Below are 22249 nucleotides of genomic sequence, written 5' to 3'. Positions count from 1 at the left end.
TGCACTTTGCCATCAAAATACTAGCTTTCATATATACAATTTTTATACATTATGAGCCGTTGGAGCTTTACAATATTCAGAAGGGAAAATGTCAAAAGAAAAATACATATACAGCCCCTTCTGTATTACGCATACAATATTTCTGCCACAGACATTGTTCATCCCAAATTTTAATAAAAGCACTAGATTTGACCCTGTTAAGAGACCGTCACAAGTAGCCTGGCAAAAGATTGCAAAGGAATTTGATCTTTCTTTTCCTTAGGGTATCCTGTTCTGTGCAGCATGTTGTCCAGATTTACCATTCGTCTATGCCTTTGGGGGTGAGAGGCAAGGGCTACGTATTTGGGACATAAGCACCATTTCTGCAGGTGATACGTCCTCATTCATTTCTTTTCCAAATGTAGTTTTGGGTTGGATCCAGCCAAATATTTCACTTCAGTTTCCCTCCTTACTACAGCCTCATCCTGCATGGCTTTTATCCATGTAGGTTCTGTGATCCCCAACACAGCTTTTGGGGGCAGGATCAGAGTGGAACAGTCTTCCCTTTTTAAAAAGCAGAAAATGGTAAAAGTTTTATCTTGTACTGAAGAAGGAACACTGTTGCATGTTGCTTAGAACCAGGAGCATTTAAGAATTCTTGTGAGCTTTTGAAACAGGGTTTTCCCAACTCCAGCTCTTCCTTTGAAAAGTCACAAAAATTAAGGAGATGGTACATTTTTGTGTTGGGGACCTGTGTTAAGTGCTGCTGTGCATAGCACTCATAACTCAACTGGGTCCCAGAGTAGTTACACTCCCACTCAAAAAAAGTTTTTTTTTTAATCAGTCCTTCAACTGAAGAATGGCTTGCAGGGCTGATCTCTATAGTTGAGTATTATAATTTCTGTACTTGTTCTGACTAGGATACTTACTTGAACATTTATTTGCATTACAGTGAATGATGTTTTTGGAAGCAGACAGAGGCTCGTAGTTGCCCAATCAAGCACAGAAGCAAAGAATTCTGCACAGCAGCAATAACTCAGAAACCAAAATGGAACCATGAGGCAATAGTTGTATGTGTACAGTCCAAGTGTATATGCAGAGCCATAAAAGATTGTAGATACACTGACATATGTCTTGGTCAATGCTATATGTTTTTGCTAATGAGCGGCAGGAAAAATATAAGGATAGTTCGACCTCCTTAAGCAGCTATTTTCAAGGACTTTCAGCCTGGGTTTGGCACTGTTCTGAAAACTTCCAACAGGTTTGTTTTAGAATTCCAAAAGAGGTTGTGGAAAGCTGTAATTTTCAGAGGGATATGATCCTTTGTAACATGAGACAGCTCAAAGGGGAACAAAAGGTGCTGATATACCAAGTGTATCGTACTCCATTATTTAGTACAAATAAAACTTCAGCCTAAATGTGTGATCCAGCTATTTTAAAGTATTACAGAAAATAAGCTGATGGATTTGATTAAGGCCCCAAATCATGGTACAGATTACATGGTAAAAGATAGGTAGCTGAAGACAGAAGCATTGCAGTTAGCTACCATAATGGTATTTAACCAGCAGTCAGAGCCAGAAGCATCTACTATAATCTTTCTAGACCAGGACTAGCCAAACTGTGGCTCAGGAACCACATGTGGTGTTTTCACACATATTGTGTGGCTCTTGAAGCCCCCACTGCCCCATCAGCCAGCTTGGAGAATGCAGGTAACGTTAATGTCACTTTATTTCCAACTTCCCTCTCCCTCCATCTATCTGCCTGCCTGCCCTCCTTGTTGCTCTCAAGCATCTGACATTTATTCTGTGTGGCTCTTCCATTAAGCAAGTTTGGCCATCCCTGTTCTAGATTATGTACTTTTTAAAATGATTGTTAATGATTTGTACTTTTACAGTAATAGAGTTAGCGACGCAGTAACTAGCTTCCTGATCAGCCTGAACAAACTTGAGATGTGTTCTTGATATATTACAAAAAGCAGTTTTGAATTTTCCCTTAAGGAGCCACTGAAAACGAGATCTTTGTTCTGTAAATATATTAGCAGCAGATTGGCTCTTCCTTCTCTGAGACTCGCATCCCAAATCAGCATATTCTAGAAATGTGTATGGATATAACTAACTAACTTATGGACGGTGAATATTGATTTTAGCAGTGTTTCACTGACCTCAAAATAATGTGTATCACAGGGCTATTGGACTGTTTTGATTAGATCAAAGTCTTAAATGTAAAAGAATAGTTGACAAATTCATTATTCTGATCAGTTGTCTGATAAGAGCTGAATTGCACCTGCCTGTTTCATTCTGAACGTCATGTATGACACATCACCCAGCTCAACCAGAGCACAAGTTGAAAAGATAAAGGTAGGCAGAATTACTCTGAGCTCATTGGCTTAAACTTGCAGGAAATGTCTCTTTGAAAAGTGCATAATTCATTTCCATTAAGAAGTGTGAGTGCTATTCAGTCATCAAAATGTTCATTACAGAAGGGTTAATTTAATATAAACATAATTTTAGGATGAGGTAACAGTCCCCAATTTACATTTTTGAGGTGACCTCCATTTCTTACTTGTGGCAAGGGAGTGTATCATTTGTCACAAACACACTGCTGTTCAGCCTACAGTTCTCACTCCTCACAGAGTTTATCATCAATTCCTCCTCCTCCGAATCATCTTCTTCCTGAGCTGAGAGACTGGAGGTGGGTCCTTTGCAGATTTTTAGGTGGCGAGTTAGGTGATATTTTGTCAAATAAGCCTTGGAACATTTTTCACAGACGTAGTCCCGCTTTCCTTCATGAGAGTTCAAGTGCTTTTTCAGGTGGTTTGTCCTCAAGAACAGCTTTTCACATTGGGGACACTTTATCTGACGTTCTCTAAAGAAAAAGCAGCATTTAGAATGTTAGACACTGAATTGGACTATTTTGAATGGTAAGCAAGCTTGTTAGACATTCTGCCTCCAGCTTCAGGTATCCATTTAGCATGGAGAAATTAACACTTGTGTATGCACAAAATAGATAAAGGTGGTACGGGCTGGTATTTAGGAATATGACTTAAGTTCCAGTGTAGGGAATCGATATAAGAACAATTCTTTACATTTATGGCAACAAATTAAACTAGACTTTAAAAGGGTGAACCTCTTGTGAATTGGGAAGATAGCTACCTGAACAGTACTGACAAAACCTGCTGTTCATTTTTTTAAAAAATACCATAACCTAAGAAACATCTAACTTCAAAGGAGATATACACCATTGATATGTCAATATATAATTCTCAACAGAGCCAAATCTGCAGATATTTAAAGCCAGATATTGGAACCCTCTTTCTGCAAACCTGAAAAATGCCCATGATTCATCCATTCCTGGCTGATTGCTTGGAACTCTTAACAGCAGCCCCCACTCCAAGCCAGTATGGTACAGTGGTTAGAGTTTCAAACTAGGATCTGGCATGCCCAGCTCTGAATCTCTTCTAATCTGTGAAAGCTTACTGGGTGACTTGTAACCAGTTACACATTCTTACCCTAACATGTCATAGATTAGTTGCTAAGGATAAAATGCAGGAAAAGAGAATAATGTAAGTTGCTTTGGGTCCCCGTTGTGGAGAAAGGTGGAATAACAATGTGGGCAGATAAAAGGTAGGTTAGTTGATACAAAGGAGAGAAGGAAGCAGAAATGTGTGAAAATATGGGGCTGATAGAAATGGGAATTAGGAAATAGTCTGAGGAAGGGGACACAAGGGAAGATGAGATGCCCCTTGCAAGTCCTTACAGGTTCTCCACTGTGTAATTGGGTCTGTCCCAGCAGTCAATGCTGTGCAAATGGGCCATAGTTTTTCCAGATACAGGCTGCGTGGGGAAGGAAAAGCTGAAGATAAAGGTAACTGGCTGCTTGGTGGCAAGGAGAGAAGGAAATACAAAAAGGGGAAAGGTTAAGGGGGCTTTCAGGGAAGGGAAAAATGAGTCATTCCCACCCCCCAAAGTACATCCTTGCAGGTCCCACACTTGTTACTTTAGATTTCTTTCATCGTCACTTTAACAGCAGATGCTACTGTAAAAACTAAAAACATTTTGCCCATCTTTCTCTGCTAAAGGTTCACATGTAATCCTGCAATTTTTAAAAAGTGCTATATTATCAGAGAGATGCAATACATAACAGAGTATTCACTGCTAAATGACCTAAGTTGTCTATTATTAGGACTTTTTGCAGATGACATACACAGTCAGTCAGCAGAGGCATGATATGTGATCTTTAGACTGCAGCAGAAATGTTGCTTGCACCAAACTAGAAAAGGGCAGAAAGCTTAAATATTAAATCTTGGATAAGCAAGGTTTAGGAAGTTGCCAAATTATCCATGAACTGAATTGGTTAGGAGAAACTGGGCTAAGCTTCTTTTTCAGGAAGATGGAAACCCTTTTTAAAAAAACTTTTGGAATAAGGAGTTGCATCTTAACTAATGTGCTACCATTACATGATCAAGAGAGCCAGTTTGGTGTAGTGGTTAAATGCGTGGACTCTTATCTGGGAGAACTGGGTTTGATTTCCCCACTCCACTTGCACCTGCTGGAATGGCCTTAGGTTAGCCATAGCTCTGGCAGAGGTCCTTGAAATGGCAGCTGCTGTGAGAGCCCCCTCAGCCCCACCCATCTCACAGGGTGTCTGTTGTGGGGGGAGAAGATATAGGAGATTGTAAGCCGCTCTGATTCAGAGAGAAGGGCGGAGTATAAATCTGCAATTCTTCTTCTTCAATATTAAACCATCCTGAATCTCAGGTAGTAATCACAAAATAGCACACAAGGAAACATGAACAAAAGAAGGTTCACATCCACACCCTATGCACAGTTCTGTTTCTAGTATTCTTAGCATTCTTGTGTACTGCTTGGTTTCAGTTTCTTTGAAAGACTGTTATGCCCTAAGAAATAAGCACTTTCCTATAGCCTGCAAAATGACAACAGCAATCAATCTAGAATGTCTAGTAAATTACCCACTTACTGTGTATGGGTGAGTACATGCTGCTTGAGATCCTGCCGTCGCATGAACAGTTTATCACAGTAATCACACTTCAGATTTTTTTCTCCAGTGTGAATAACCATGTGTGACTCCAAGTGGGCTTTCTGAGTAAATGACTTTTCACAAAGAGCACAGCGATAATTCTTCTGACCTAGAATTGGACACACAAAAGTTGTTTTAAGAGATGTTTTCACTTTATGTTAACTTCTTGTAAATGTGGGTTGAAAACCCAAAACATCAGCTTTGTACCATATATGTATTTTATAGCCTGCTACCAATAGAACTGCCCTGTGACATTTACTCCATGCCTATGAAAAAGAACTTCAGCCTTTTATCATGTAGGTGCCTAGTGAACAGAATGTGTGTTCACATTTTACTAGTGATCAGTGAGGCAGTGAACAATTCTGTTGTACAAGGCAAAGCCTCCCAAAAACACTGCAGAATTTGCTGTTCTTCTCAAGAAAAGCTTGTGTTGACTAGGACTAGGTCAAGAGCCTGAAAAATAGACATTGTGTATGCAGAACATGAAAACTACATGCAGCTAGAAAGATCTGTGGGAAAGGGAGTGCTGTTTATCCTAGGAAATAAGGGAGCTTAACTTCAGCTGGAAAGATTACTGTGATGAAGGACCTACACAGGATGTTCAATGATGGTAGTAATGAACACATAACTCTTCCCTGTTGTGTTCTTTCTGTTCTGCACAAATGACTTATTAAGCAAGGCTTTGGAGCATTCCGTTTAGAAATTAGCATTTGTTTCTCTAGTATGGAGAGCTGGGCACATTCATGTGCACGGGATGAGTAGATGTCAGCTACTCTATAGAGCAGATTTGCAGTTCTAAAGGCAACCACCTTATCTAAAGATAAAATCCAAAGTACACTAGAACAAAGGGAAGGGGAACTGTTAAAAAAAAAAAGCTGGTTGACCATAAGGCTGAAATGAAAATACCACGTGGCTGGATCATGCAACCATAGTACATTATACAGTTCATGACAATCCAAGGAACAGTCATAGTTTGATCTTCCAGTTTCGGAATCTACAAATGAAGTTGATAGTTCCTATTAGATTTGTTCTCTAGCTCATATAACCCTTTGGAAAGGGAACTTTAAGAGTCACTCACCTGTATGTATTTTTAGGTGAGTTCGAAGGTTACTGGGGTCACTAAATGCTTTGCTACAGAAATCACACTTGTGTGGCTTCATGCCCATGTGTCCCATGAAGTGGACATGAAGCTTAGAAGGCGAGATGAAAGCTTGAGGACACATGGAGCATTTCCACTTCCTTTCCTTCCCATGGCCTGGTCCCTGGCTGCTGGTATGTCCCTGACTGGCGAGGTGGCTGTGGATATGACTGGTCAGGTGGGCCTTGAACTCAGTGTAGGAAGTGCATTCTTTTCCACAGTGGCAAGTGTGCACATCGGGGTGCTCAGGAACACCTGTCAAGACAAAAGGAAACCACCACGTTAGAATCATTACAGCACTCGAACAGTGGCTGCCTTACTACTTGATTAGTTCCACTTGATAAAGGAACATCTTCATTTGAGTCAGTACCAAAAAAAAAAAAAATACAAAGCTTGGCCTTGTGAATGTAAGAATGCAACAGGACACGTTTCATTAGGAAGTTCCAAACTATGGGGTCTCTGGTTCTTAATAAAGTATGTAGATTATTGTTCAGCAACAGGTCAGAACCCAAAAAATATCAAAACAATCCTAGGCTTCGCCTGTTCCTTCAGCAAGCTACATATTAATGTCCCTGAAATGAGATCATCATAGAATACGGAACTTTATAGGCAATAATGTGCAGTTCAAGAATTATCTGGTTTCTTCTGCTGACTAGACTCAGCTTTGGACTTCCTAGGCGATCTTGAAATCAGAACTGAATTTCCCAGGCTGCAGGATAGTGCTTAGCTATTTATTTTTTTAAAAAAACAAAACCTGTGGCATGTGCTCACTTCAGCAGCCCATATACAATACTAAAACATCGAGAATTAAACTCTCCAAGGGCAACACATTGACAATATTAACAACATTAGATCAGAACCTCAGCAGAGGGAAAACTGGGACTGAATAAATCTAGAGGATAAGATTCAAAGTTAGTCTGGCCAACTGCTTACCAATCTGTCGGGCATAATCTCGACTGTAGTAAAAAAGGAGCTCATGGTCTGGAGGGATATCACATGAGGTGCAGAAGTAAATTTTTCCATCATGGGGGTAAGCCACCAGATTCTGTTCTTCCCGGTTCCTATTCCGTGCAGGAATAAGTTGTATTAAGATCTTATGCAATTAACTTTTAAAACAATTTCATTTTCACCAATATCCTAAGGACACAGTATTAGTGCAAGCCAATTAAAATCAGGAGACACAGGTGCTACTTTTCAAATGGAAAAGTAACATCCAGCCTCCTTTGGATGCTACAAAGAGGAAACTGCTGACACAAGGAAATTGTTGAAGCCAGAAAATTACTACTTGCTGTATGTCCAGAAACCGGTAATTTCATCTCCATTCACTAGGAGGAAACAAGTTCCTTAGAAAAAAAGATTTGGATGAAGGCAAAACCAGGAGGCATCTTCAGCTCCCATCCTTTCTGAGTTACAAATGTCTCAAGGTTCAAGTATCTGTTCTGCTGTTTTGAGTTTCAGCCAATACTCCACCTTTGAATCATGTAAGAATCTGTAGGACAGCTTACAAGCACTATTAACTGAAACAAGTCTCAGCGAGACAGTGGTGCTACTAGTGCCTGAAAGAACTGGCCCAGGATTGGAGGTGTCTCATGTTCTGGATGGAGTTGCAATCCCCCTAAAAGAGCAGGCTGGCAGTCTGGGGATGCTGCTGGACCATGGCCTCCTGCTGGATACACAGGGGACAATGGTGACTGGTGGCACCTGCTAACAGCTTCAGCTGATGAGCCTGCTGCAGTTTTTCCTGATTAAGAAGGATCTTACCACCGTGATACAGGCCCTAGTAAAATCTAGTTTAGATTACTTCAATGCTGTCTATGTGGGGCTGCCCATGAACAGTGTCCAGAAACTACAGCTGGTTCAGAATGCTGCAAGAAGAATGCAGTCTGGAGCAGGCTGTAGGAACTATATCACACCAGCCCTTCCATCTGCACTGGCTTCTAATCTGCTTTTCAGGCCCAATTCAAGGTACTGTTTTTGACCTATAAAAAACCCCATGTTGCCTGCGACTTGCATACCTGAACAACTGCTTACTCCCACGCAAACTTACCTGACTGCTATGATCAGATTCAGGGGCCATACTTCATTGTCACCTGAGGATACGTGGGCAGCATCCTGAGAAAGGCCCTTCTCAGTCATAGCATCAAAATTATGGAATTCCCTACCCAGAGGGATTTGGCTCAACAGCACGGGAAGATGTTTAGGTTTCATCTGCTGTACCCACCTTCTTGTTTGCTTCTAATTGCTAATTTATACACACACACAAGTGGAGGACCCACAAGCACTTGTGGGAGGAATAGCATTCTCCACACACATACACTATTTCCTCTGTCCTTTTCATGAAAGCCCCCACAGCCTTTTTTTACAATAGTATTTGGATTTTGTTAGACACTCATAAAGCTTTTACTGAGAGGCAGAACAAACGAACAAAACCTAATATCTTGCTTGGCAAATTACAGGCAGCAGAGGCAACCTATGTATATATTTTTAAATGTATACTGCACTCCCTAATCTACAAGGGCTCTTGTGGCATAATACAAGGTACAAAAATGGTTTTCTAAAAAAGCACCCCCATGAAATAACCAAGCAGAGGCTTTGTAGAATCTTTCAGGATCAAGTGCTGTGTTCTACTGGAGAAAGTTTTCCTTCCAGATGTTTCGTTCTCAGCTGCGGAGAACATCCTCAGTGGCGTTGTAGCCGGAGCAGACGCTCAGACCTTCTTGGCTGCTGTGCATTGAGTTCTTGAATGTGAGGCTCATAAACTGAGGTTGAATGTGAGGCTCATAAGCAGAGGCTCATAAACTGAAATCCATTGTTAAATACCAGCCATCCTAAATTTCTCCAAAAAATAACATAAGTAATATTGTTGGGTAGGTCTCCCTTGAGAAAGAATTCCAAAATAAGGGCAGGGAAGAGCTTACAAATATTGTGTAGGGCCTTCAAGCAGTCCCCAAAGCACACTCTCTCTTGAAGAACTTAGACAAGGAGGATAAATTCCAACGCATACTTATGAGATTCAAAGTGTTGGGGCTCTTAAGGATAAAACCAGACTTGTACTCACATTATCATCTAGTAATCAGTGCAATCCCTTAAAAGTAAGCATGGTTAAAATATTAAGCTAAGATCAGAATGTAAGACTTCCTTGACACATATCCAAGTTCAACTTATTAGATTTTAGCATAGTTAGAAATTGAATGTTTTGTTTCATGTTAAAGAAAAAGAAAATTCTATTACAAGACTTCAACTCTTATCACATATCATATAGTCATTATTGCTCTGTTTGCCACTTCTCTTTCTCACCTGGCTTTTCGCACAAACATCATCCAGTTACATTCATTCTCATCGGTTGTGATGATGTAGAACTCCAGAACGTTGTTGTGATATATCTGAACATGAAATGACAAAGAGCTGAATCAGATATTCCAGAATCTCTACACAGAACCAAGAAACCCCAGGGATGCAGCTACTCATAAGATTCTTAAGTGTCTCAAGAGCACATTGTAGGCCACTGTTGCTGTTAACGGAGAATTGCTTCCTTTCTATCAGAGAATATGCCCCAAGTCATCCCAATTTCTGAGACACCCACATCTGAATCCTGGCAAAGTGTCATGTTAAACAAAGCTGTCTGACAAGAGTTTCATTTTATAAGATTCTTGGGTGAAGGGATATCAAGGGTAAAAGCTACATCAAATTCAGTTCTAAGGAGCAAGGCAGATGTGCTCTAAGTAATCATTCTTAAGCAATGTAAATAGAAAAAGTGAGGATGAGTTGTCTAATACCTAAAGCATCATTATTTACATACAGTTCAGGATACTGTTTCATTAACCCTAATACATTTATGGAAAGATGAAAACCTTACAATCAAGCCATTGTTTCTGCATAAAACAAAACCATGTGGAAAGAACCTCCAACTGACCTTCCAAATGTGATTTGCTGCTTTATCTGTCCAATCAGCCACCTCCATGGAGTGACTCTGCTGCCCAATGAGTGGTCCGAAGCATGTCCGCACAGGAATAGTTTCTTGAGCCCACACACCTACCAACAGTATTAAGAAAAACAATACTCCACTGACTACACATTCAAGAACTGCAAATAGTAAAGAGATGTCATATTTGCAGTACAGTCCTCTGTCAGCTACTGCTAAACATCAAGCCATGAAAGCTTATACAAATGGGATATTCACAAAAACAACTAACACATGATGCTTTTGGGAATAAGCTCAATTGCAATTACTGTATCTACATTTTTCTTTTCCAATACCAAGTCATTTACTTCCAGGTAAGCTGTGAAACTGAGGTCCTGACCTCTTGTGCTCATTAAAGAATGCATGACACTTCCTGTAAAAATAGAAAAAAAATATTTCAAAAACTGCAGGAGCACCAAGGGATTCAAGAAGATTCTCAGCTTACCGATTTGCACAATTAAAATGCAACAACATAAATGCCATTTGTAATTTATGAACACCGCCCCCCCAGTTACTCTGCATAACATCTCTGGCCAGGTTTTCTTAGTTGCTTTTCAATTTCAGAGAACAATGATTTGAGGCAGGGTTTTTCAAACATATTCCAGTGAATTTGAAGATTAGCAATGGCAGACAAGTAACACTGAAAGACAGCTTCTTTATCATTACCAAAGAAAGTATGGTGTAGATTCCATGGTTCACCAGTTTCCAAAAGGCATGACCAATAGCCATTATAAATTTCCAATATACTCTAAAACTGTCTGCAATGCACTCAGATTCAGCACTAGACATGTGCAAGGGTTCCACAGCAGATTAATCAATGTGGGGGAAGTTCCCTGAAGTTGTGTTAAGAATATTGAAAGAAGGCCAAGAGATAGCTCTCCTCATTAAACTCTAAGTAATTAGCACTGACATAAAGAAAAAGTATCCTCCACTGATCCGCGACAACAAAACAGATACTCTTGCACTGCATCCATAATATTCTGCCCAGCCTAACCTTCTTCCCATGTAGCATCTCTTTGCTGTTCTTACCAGATTTTGTTTAGTAGGGATTCCCACACATACACCCTTCATGAAAATGTATTGTTAACAAGACCCTTACCAGCTTCAGCTCCCATGATAGACTGCCGGATAACAAGCTGTTTTGGGACAGAAAGCCTGGCTCGGCTCTCTATTGGAGTGTCTGAAACAAAGGTCACAGGCCCGTGATCAGGGCAATCTGATGGGTATGCTTTGTCACAGAGTGTGCACCCTGTAGATGAAAGGACATACGTTATCAAAGGAACATTCTTTTGTATTACTGCAGAATGAAAATATAAAAGTCAAAGCTGGATAGTTACAGCAAAGAGATTACATTCACATAGCCCAACATCCAAACCATTCCAAGAGCACAGACTCATAACAGGGCTGAAAATCAGTAGCACAGTCATGCTGCTTGTCTGGGTAAGCTGACCTGCACCACTGCACCTTCAATACAGATCAACATCTGGGCTACTCTCTTAATATTTGATGTTAGTGTACTTGGAGCTCTGATTGGCCAGAATGATCCAAAGGAGGCTCAAAAAAGGCAGCAGAGTGCTTACCTCCTATGAGTGCTGCGAAAGACCATGCATACCACAGCTATAGCCTACAGGGATCAAGGGAAGTATCCTCAACACACCAGTGTTAAGACTGGGTCGTAGTGCTGGTACAACATATCCATTCACTTTAGTTTTCTTACACTTGATCCTCAGAATATTTGAAGATAAATCACTTATCAAAGTCACTACCTAATACTCTGTGGGCAAGGAAAGCATCCTGGCCATCTGAAATTTGAGAGTGGTGGTACAGAACTTGTGGTCAATACCACAACCATTTCTGCCCCTCAAAGCGTGGCAGAGATCAGGGTATGACATTCATGTATTACAAGACCAGCAAGCCTGATAAAAATATTTCACAAAAAACATGAAGACAAACAAGTATCAGTAACCAGACATCCAGAGTCACATAGGATATTGTGACACAGGAGATACCAAAGTTCAAACACAACCAAAACACAGGATACTCCAGAGAGACACTGCAGCAATTCAGGTATGCATCTTGTTCTCTCAACAGCTGATGCATAAGAACAATCTCCTATTTCAAATTTGCTTTCTGTTTGTTCACTCATCTAGCTGGTCCAAAAACAAGTCAAGTAAATAGCCATAACTCTCCATCATTGAAAGTTTGCAAACTGTTTTGAGATTTTGACAAAATAAAAGCTATTACACATTTTTTTTTTCCTGTGGACCAACATATCTCCTTTAAATACTTGCCCATATTCTAATACCACAGTGATCTGTTTCCACAAAATGACAACAGTACAAAAATACAGCTCTTGAGTGTCCATTCTGAGCTACTAGCCAATGCACTGGACTAGACTAAAGGTTACTAAATTAGTGTTTCCAATGCTGCAAGCTTATAAACAGCTATTCATCTGCTGTCCAAGATGGTAAAAATCACTTTCAAATCACCAGGCAATGAAGGTTTACAAAGTTTTGGTTGACTACTGCATGAACAGGCAAACATTTTTATAGGCTAGCAGTTGTTTGCTGCGTGCAGTACTGACATAAAGTATTTGACTACCTTCTATTGTAGCTATCATATTGCTTTAAAAAAATGCTTATGCTATTACATTATTGTGAGCCACTGCATAAACCATTTCATCAAAAGGCAGGATATAAATCTTTTATAAATACATCACAGATAGAGAGATAGCAGGTGGAGGCCAATTTTTCTATTCTTTACCAACAAGAACAAAGAAAAACCTCAACTTTAAATTCTGTACAGGAAAAGGGGGAAACATGACAGCACTAGCAAAATACAAGCATTTGGTTTCTTTACATGTATTATACAGAGTTTAACTCTAATTTGCCCAGTTTCTTACATTTCTTACATTACTCACCACTGGTTTCCCCCATACAACCCAGAAGAAACTAACAAGGCGGTGCTAAGCACAGTTACACCCTTCTAATTCCACTGAAATCAATAGCTTAGAAAACTGTAATTCCACTTCAGACTGCACTGTAAGATTACTGCAAGAACCCTCCTGCTTCCTCTGTACAATAGCTGCAATATAAGTGCTACTCAGGGGTCAAGGCAAGAATGCTGGCACACACTCACATATGGTAAACAAAGTAGCCATGTTTTCTTTGTTTGAATTTGAGTCTTCTATCTGCAGTGATGATGGTACAAAGGCAAGATTGTCAGGAGAGACATCCACATGATCTTGTCCCATGGCTACTTCCCGGCTTATGGAAGATACCGTCACAGGTTCCAAACTCAAACCTACTTCATGTAAGGAGACAGATTCCAGGGAGGTGAGGTTGTGTGAGGTAGAAAGTGCAACACTCACAGAATTGCTGCTCATGGCAACTGTATGAATAGAGTCGCTGAGCGTTCTGTCAGATATTCCACTGACACGGCCTGCAATATGATCAGGCTCCATAACAACAGGAAGTTCCAAACTGCTACCATGAATGGGGATGACGCCGTTGTGCCCCACAGCATCTGCAGCTAAGCTACTGCCAACAGCATCCACAGCTAAGGGCTCATGATTCCGGTTGCCACTTGCAATCTGTGAATGATCCCCAGTTACATCACCTATCGTAAGTTCCTCAGCCATCCTGTCAGTAGAGATGGGACTAGTAACTCTTGAGACACTTTCCATGGTAATTGTTGTGTCCAGAGCTACCTCATGGCTGTCACTGGGATGCAAGCTCTGAGTACTGTGTGCATTCACTGAGCGGGAATCCATGGGGACAATGCCGGGTTCAAGACCTACAGTTCCACTGGGCTGGTAGGGATCCAAGCCAGAAGGGTTGGTGGAGACAGATAAAGCTAGATTGCCATCAACATTTATACTGTTGGGGTGGATATACTGAGGTGGAGGTCTGTCAGCCAAGTAAGATAAAATACCTAAGGAAGAGAAGAAAAAGAAATGGGAAGAGCATCAGTCTGCAGCTACTACCAAGCCCACTGGCAATCTATTCATACACATATGCCAGAGAGTTGTACAGTTTAGGGTTCCAGTTCTACTTTAAAACCAGTCCACAATATTTCATTAAAGGCAAACATTGTGTTCTGGTTTTAAAGTAGAACTGGAACCCTAAATTACAGAATAAACAGACATGTAACAAATAATAATTTTAGGCAGTAAAATGGGACGTACATTCACAATGGCTGCAGAAGCTTGTATACTGTGCCGTTCCCCCAACCCAGTCCAGACCAAATACCCTGGGGTTTCCATAACAACTGCTGACACTAAAATAATAACTCATTCCTATAGCACTTTTAAATACATCCCTCCATCCTCTCCTCCAAGTGGCCCTCCTGTAAGAATGCTTCCTCACCAAAGACATGGCTCAATCCTCCTCCCTGCTGTCCTCTCCAGACTACACAACTTACCAGGTAGAATGTGTCTGAAGTAGCTGCTTTCAAGGTGAGGGTAAGGCGGTGGAGGTAGGGTATAATTTCTCTCAGGTATACCACACATCACTCCTCGATCCCCAATGCCCATTGGAAGCATCAGAGACAATGCAGATGGTAAAGAGGGCCCCAGATTTGGAATTGCAACTGGTAATCCTACCAAGAAAACAAGACATACAGAACAGTGAAGCTACAGTTAACATTTAAGCAAGTATAGCAAATTATAAGAGAACCAAAAACTGAACAGGTTGTCCAGACTTTGGCTTACATCCCTGACCTGGATAGCCCAGGCAAGCCTGAATTTGTCAAATCTCAGAAACTAAGTAGGGCCAACCCTAGCAAGTATTTGGATGAGACCTCCAGAGAATACCAGAGTTGAGAGGCAGAGACAGGATATCAAGCCACTTCTCTGAATGTCCTCCATGCTCCAGTAGGAGTTGCCAGAGGTCACTATGACTTCCAGGCATAGGCACACGCACACATACAAAATGCAAAAAAACACCAAAAAAGAAGTTTTGGCTTCCAAAGTAGCAAAATGCTCCTTGTAATCTGAATTCTCTTTCCTAGCTAATACACCTGGGATTGCCTCACATGCTATAGCAAAAACAGAGGTGCCTGCATTTCCAACACAAGTTGACCATGTCATTTTTGGCAGCATTTTGAAGAGCATGCTCATGCCTAAAAATCAATAGACATCCTGAAGCCAAGCTTCAGAAGTGGTGCACCATGGGAAAAGGAGCTAAAGACAACATCAGTTTTCTTCAGGCACAGGAAGACAAACCCTCCCACTGTTTCTATAGCTGGCCTTGATCAAGTGCACACTTTTCTGCTTGCTTGGAAAGCACAAAGAATTAGATAATGCAGGAATTAACTGTTCATCCTACAGCTGTCATGTTACCTGGCGTTGATATGGCATTGTGTGTTGGGGAGGACACCAGACCTAGGTGGCTTCCTGAGACAGTCAGAGCGCTGCTCGCAGAGGAAGCTGCCAGTTGCTCCATCCCGACAGGGCTCAAATTCATGTCATTCATCCTAGGAGAAAGAGCAATTATACATCTTAGAAATTACATTGAAACCAAGGAAGTTCTCAGAACCTCTCCTTATCTGGTTTAGAGTTTTACACTGGAGTCATACAACACACATAGGAAAATAAGACACACAATATGCCAAAGGTTTTTGCATCAAGGTGACTGAATCTCAAGAGGTTTACAAACTATAGCACAGGCAAATTAGATTAAACTAATCTATTTAGATTAAACTATCTGAACTATACCACAGGCAAATTAGATTAAACTAATATATCTAGATTAAACTATCTGAAGAAGTGAGCAGTGACTCACAAAAGCTGCCACAAATTTTGTTAGTCTTTAAGGTACTTAAAGCCAACTGCTATAAGATTGTTCCCTGGCTAACAAGCCCCAGTCCTCATTATGCCATTGGGGTTGTTCCCATCCACTTTTACCTCAGTTCGCTCCCTGACTGCTAGCAGTCAGGCAGTCTCACTGCACATTTCTTACTTTCTGAAGACTTCAGGCCTTTTCACTGTTTAAGAGCAGAGATTTGCAGCAAGAGGAGTTGCTGAGTGATAGCAGTTACAGCACAGTCCTATGCAAGTTTACACAGCAAAAAAGATCATTTGTGTGCAATCTGGCTTTCATCCAGGTAAGTATAATGAGTCGGCAGGCTTACTGTCATAAGAAGGGATATACAACACAGAAGAAATTGATATTTTTTGGATCCAGGTATTGGGGACCTGAAAATATCTGTATACTCATTTATTCAGGTCCCAAATACTGGTTTGGTATTCAGCTCTGAGTTTGGGGGGGGGGGGCAGTTTTCAATATTATTAGTCTCCATTATTCCCTATGGGGAATCTTTCCACTGGACTGTTTTTAAACTAACTGCACCAAAATTGCAGTAGAGCTGCTATTGCCTGTCCACTAAGTAACCACCAAGTTTCAAGTGAATGGAACCAAAAGGCCAAATATGGACCCCTGAACAAGGTGCCTCCAGCCATCTTCCACTTTTTTCTGGAGGGGTGGAAATTCCAAACTTTCTCCAGGGCAAAACAAACACTCAAGAACAAGCTAAACAACCCCGGGCCAAAAGCCTCTCAAAACAAGCAGAACTGGCAAGCCCAAAGAACCAATAGAGAACCAGGGAATCCCAGCAGAAGCAGGGGATAATGTGGCAAGCCTAACACAGTAAATGTCAGATTAGAGAATCCACACCAATGCCAAACCAAAGAATCTTCCAAGCGAAACATTTTTAACAAGGCAGCTATTGCAAGCCCAACAAATGCCAAATTAGAGAATCAACTCAAATATTGGACCAGCAAATCCAAGCCAATGTCAAATCCAAGAATCCAAGGCAAACCATATTGAGCAAAGAAAACACTGTGGAAACCTGCAAGAGCCATAGAACTAGAGTAAAGAATCCATGCCAAATCAACCTGGCAAACCAATACCAAGCACTGGCAAGGACACTGACAGAGAAACAGCAACATTCAAGGGGGGGGGGAGTCCTGGGAGCCTTAAAATTGTATGTTTTAAAATATTTTAGGTTTTTCTGCAATCCAGAGACTTCCTTCAAGTTCAAAGACAAATCCCCCCAGTCTGTCCTTTGCTCCATTTTGCAGCTGTATTGCTCATATCCTCTATGGAGTAGTTTTTTGACAAGTGGGGACCCAAGAGAAACTCAGGGGGAAATTCCCTTATTGGTCCCTGCTTTCTCTCAGGCTTCTGACACCCCCCCAGCCACCTTTCTCAACCCTGTCCTCCTATGCTGCCTCTTTTGCATCCAACCCAGCCAATGCTGGGCTCTTGGCCTCTGACAGGGCCAGCACACTGGGTAGCTTTTTTCCACTAATGATAGAGAAGCCACAAGGTGTGTTTAGGCTCACAAATAACAAGCACATGTCCACAAACACATACCTGAGTACTTGCAGAATATCCTTTCCTCTGCCTTGCCCTCATCTGTCACTAATATAGAATTGCTATGTCTATAGCCTGTAAAGACCTACTGTGCTTTTAAGAAAGACTCAGAAAGTCAGCTTTCTCCATCACTGATCTAAAGAAAACCACCCTCTCTGAAATCAGATCAGCTGTAATTTCTAAATGGGCAGGGGCCTCAGAATGACAACAAAAGACACCTCTATGCATAGGAGCTTATAACCTAAACAGCTGGTCTTCCATATAAACATGTATCAATGGGCAGCTGAGGAAGGAAGTATGGGATGTGTAATAAAGGAGGATGATCCATTCAATATGCCATTTTGGACAGCTCCCTTACCAAAGCCTTATGATGGGCAGAAGAAACAGATGACAAGGCATGAGATGAAGTAATTTCTCATTCTGGATATCAATAAACTCGGAGCTTAAATGTTCCACAATGTGTGACTCTTGTCATAAGAGCAGAAAACTTCAGAGTAGCACTGGACACTGCCAGATTGATTTGGCTTCACTCTGGATGCTTTTGGTACCTTAGTTCCATTTTTTTTGAAACACATCTTAGGTTACCAAAAATTTCTTGCCTGTAATTAAACATTGTGAATCCGAACTGCAGCAGCATACCTCCAATATTGTTTCCATGTGTGTAGTGTAGCCAGGAGATCCTATGACAGTCTGGATGCCAGAAGTTCTAGCACTTCAGTGTTATCCAGGGTGCACCACGAGGAAGCGAGCTAGAATTGCACTCCTATAGAGCAAGCAGGATTTAGATCCCATTGTAGTTGTGAAGACCAGGTTCTCAACTTTACAACATTAATTGAGAAAGGGTTTCAGAAGTGTCTTAAGACATCAACAGAATTTGTCGATCTGACTGCTGCTTGTAGTACAGTCTGGAGGGATTGTCTGCTGTACAAGTTTTTACAAGTTTCCCCCTGTAGAACATTGTTTTGACTCCTAAATAACATATTGAGCAATAGAACTTTCAGAGTAATTATGGCTCAGTCAATCAACAAGCAGAAGAAACTGAATAACAGTCTACCTCAGCCCTGAATAACAGTCGACCTCGGGAAATTGGGAGCTGCTCTGAGACTCTGAAATTTGGAGTGGACGGCAGGATATAAATCCAATGTCGTCATCTTATTATTATTACATTGTAGTATATAATGAAATTATTATACAACTCATGGCCCGGTTGCTAATAGGCCACGGACTGGTACAGGTCCATGGCCCGGGGGTTGGGGACACATGTTCCACAACACTTAGATGCTCAGCTTTGGGACTGGTGTATAGTATTGCAGAATATAGTGCTTCAGTGTGGCTCAGCAGCCCCCATGTCCAAAAACTCGATGTCCAACTCAACAAAACAATGAGAACCATCAACGGATGTATTAAACCCACTCCAACCTACCTACATTTTGCCACATAGCTCCACCACATCTCCAAAGACAATACGCTCTTCTTCATGAATAGGGAAATACCATTGAAAAAAGACAGTTGTTCATCCACAAAGACACAGCTGATGTGGCTTATCCAGACTAAGATCCTGACATGTAGCAATAAGACCTGCACAAATCCTGCAATCACAACATTTTGTTCAAGGGAATGAATGGTTGCTAACATGGATGCAACCAATTCCACCTAACATCCATAACCTGATAAACACCAATGAGAGGCCCTCAGGATTTGACTTGCCACATAAAGTATGGAAGATGGCTAACAGAATACAAACAGGCTTTGGCAGTTGTGTAGACCTGTTGTTTAGAAGGGGCAAAATACCACAACCTAAATGTGATTGTAGAGCAGTTCACCAAACTATTTTCCATCTGTCACAGGAATGCAAGCATCATGCTTTCCAGGGAATTGTGACGGAGCTCTATGAACTCTCCTCAGCTGCAACTGAGTGGACTGAAAATCTATATATTAGTATTTAGGGGGATTGCCCAATCAGTCTGCATATCTGTTGTATCAACTTGGTTACGTATTTTATATTATTATATACTTCTTGAGTTTGCAACTCTGTCAATATGATAAATAAATAACCTCCAACATTTCAGGGATATGCTTTTAAGAGCCCTACATTCTCATACCAAATGTTTTAGGCTTAGGTCTTCCCCACCATACAAATTGCTAAGGGCTCTACTCCATATGATTCACAGACTTGTAACAGCCTGTCCTGAGGAACAAAGCAGAGTCAAGTATCACCTTTAAGACCAACAAAGTTTTATTCAGAATGTAAGCTTTCGTGTGCTCTAAGCACACTTCATCAGACTGTAGGATAGAATGGCATTCTGAATAAAACTTTGTTGGTCTTAAAGGAGCTACTTGACTCTGCTTTGTTCTGTTGCTTCAAACCAACACGGTTACTCACCTGGATCTAGCCTGTCCTGCAGTATTTTAGACACTGATGTGGTAAAGATATGCTTAAAAGAATTGTCCTATAACCTGTTATCAACATATGGGTATGCAAAGTGGTAGGCTGTGCATTACATCGCATGTTCATGAGCATGTTTACATGCATTTCAAACAAGATATTCCTGCTTACACAGGGATCCTAGAGACCCCGAGGAAGCAGGTGAATCCGGAATACTGACCGTTCAAAGCAATTCATGTAAGCAATATTAACAAGACAAATATTGACCAAATTATATCATGGAGAGGTACATGAAAACAGAGAACAGGAAAAGTTGGTGTATATTAACAGTGCCTTGCACTTTTGTTTAGAAATTTTATCTCACTTTTCTTCTAAACAGTTCAGGTCAGTGCTTGTTCTTGGCACAGCTGGCACTGTGTACAGACTATGTAAACCTTCTGGCACACAAAAACTAGTATGTCAAAAAGCAAACATGAAAAACACTGGCCAACAGATAGAGCAGAACCAAAATGCTACAAGCTCATCTTGTAGCAAGCTCAGTCTACAAAACTACCAGGTATGTTACTCCACAGCCATGCTTATTCAAACAATGAGAGAAAGACACTCCAACATGCTCCGAGGCACATCAAGTTAACCTAGCAAAGCAGTAAAAGGAGGATCTGTGAGATCCCAATTCAAATCTCAGTTCAGCCATGAAGCTTACTCAAGGAGGACCTTGTCAGAAAAAAAGGAGAAAACCAAGTGCAAAGTGAAATTATATTAAGTGCTTGTGAATCCCTACACATTTCACAATTCGCTTCTTAAGGAGATGATTTCCAAAGTTATTCACTTTCCACCTTCAGCAGTAAGGTCAAAATCCACAAAAACTTAACAAATATTATTTCGCCTTGCACCTGGTTTTCTATATTTTTTTCTGCCTACTGGTGCGGCTAATTTTGTCTTTGTTGATGTCGGATAACCTTGGGCCAGACACTCTCTCTCAGCCCAACCTACCCTCAAGATGGTTGTTGTGAGGATAAAATGTAGGAGAGGAGGAAGATGCATGCCACCCTAAACTCCTTGGAAGAAAGACGATACAAAAACATACCAAATAAATATACTGTAGATATCCTAATTCAAGTATTGGAAATAAGAGCCCTGGGTAATTCCAGCCCTGGTCGTACACACCAGCACACACTATTCCCCTAAAGCAGTTATATACATAACACATTATTTCAGTTTTAACACCTCTTGTGAGGCAAGTTTTCCTGGCAGACGGCTGAATCGCTTCAAGCTAACTAATATGCTTTACATCCAGATTTCTACTGTGTAAGAATAGCAAAAATCCGGATGTAAAATGCATTCGTTAGTGTAATGTGAATGTGAGCTTCATGGCTGAGCAAGGATTACTGGACAGCTCAAGCCCAGTAAGCGCGGGCGCTTTAAAAGAAGGGAAGTGAAACCCACGTATACATTCACACCTATCACCCGTCCTCCTTTCCAGGATCTCTGAGCAGCGTACGCTGTTCCCTATCCTTCCATTTCATACTCAAAACCACCCTGCGAGGTAGTCCAGGCGCTGAGCGGCCGTGCCGTGAGTGACCCAGGGAGCCGGCATTTGAAAAGGTATCTCTCCCCAGCTGTTCTTAGCCACACCGCCTTCTCTCACCTGTGATGCATCTGCCTGGCGAAACCGGGAAGGGGAAAGACCCGGCGGGGGCGGCGGCAGCAGCAGCAACAGCGGCCTTCTCCTCTTCCTCCTCCTCATCTGGTCTCCCCTTCAGCCCTCTAGCAGCCGGGAGCCCTTCTTCTCCGCCCCAGCCAAGCATGGGTCTATTGCATTCCCCCTGCAGCCCAACCCAGGCCTCGGAGCCGCCGCCGCCGCCACCCACAACGACCGCCGCGGCCTCCTCACGGCCCACCGCGGCGCCAGGAAACCAGCGCGCCCCCGCCAGAGGGCGTGGCGGCACAACCTCAGAACAGCCCCTGCCTGAGGTAAAGAGAGCGGGAAACTGGGGGAGGGATGAAAACAGGAGGGTCGCGCTCGGTACGGCGATTGCTTCCGCTTTGTTCCGCATCCAGGAAGCGACCCCGCGCACCGCCCTTCCTGCCAGTGCTCCATCCTCCCCCTGCTTTAGAAAACGGCGGCCGCGTTTAGCTTGGCGCGCTCCTCCCGCCGTGCAGACTCTTCCCGCCAAAAAAAGCTGCTTGGCTTCCCCCTCGCTCCCTGTACATACATTATAGGACGCTTTACAGTCAGGCAGTAATTGGTGTGTGAACGGTAGCGTCAAGCTGCAGTCATCTAGCGCACCCAAACTGCACGGGCAACTTTTAAAAAAGAATGCACATATTTCTGCGACAGAAAGATAGAAAAATACCCCAAACTGGAGTTC

General features: G+C 41.8%; 2 protein-coding genes across 3 annotated transcripts in view; one reads left to right on the top strand and one right to left on the bottom strand.

Annotated features, from left to right (window-relative positions):
• The window catches only part of PWP1 (PWP1 homolog, endonuclein), a 477381-nt gene extending 475984 nt beyond the window's left edge, over positions 1–1397 (top strand). For both annotated transcript variants that reach the window (XM_060245559.1, XM_060245558.1), the window contains 2 exons: positions 263–368; positions 932–1397. In XM_060245559.1, the coding sequence (XP_060101542.1) occupies positions 263–368; positions 932–1014 (189 nt within the window). In that variant the 3' untranslated portion in view covers positions 1015–1397. The remainder of the gene's footprint in view (positions 1–262; positions 369–931) is intronic.
• Positions 1398–2455: 1058 nt separating this feature from the next.
• Positions 2456–21795, bottom strand: PRDM4 (PR/SET domain 4). The gene is made up of 11 exons (XM_060245556.1): positions 21526–21795; positions 15457–15590; positions 14538–14714; positions 13254–14048; positions 11215–11364; positions 10068–10186; positions 9452–9537; positions 7088–7215; positions 6095–6409; positions 4957–5125; positions 2456–2844 (listed from the first exon to the last, which is right to left on the bottom strand). The coding sequence occupies exons 1-11, from the start codon at positions 21534–21536 to the stop codon at positions 2538–2540; spliced, it is 2391 nt and encodes a 796-aa protein (XP_060101539.1). The 5' UTR covers positions 21537–21795; the 3' UTR covers positions 2456–2537.
• Positions 21796–22249: the final 454 nt, after the last annotated feature.

Source organism: Heteronotia binoei, chromosome 8 (assembly GCF_032191835.1).
Source record: "Heteronotia binoei isolate CCM8104 ecotype False Entrance Well chromosome 8, APGP_CSIRO_Hbin_v1, whole genome shotgun sequence".
In the NCBI taxonomy this organism is placed as follows: domain Eukaryota; kingdom Metazoa; phylum Chordata; class Lepidosauria; order Squamata; family Gekkonidae; genus Heteronotia; species Heteronotia binoei.
Note: the sequence above shows the minus strand (reverse complement) of the source record. Positions and strands in the feature narration are given on the sequence as shown.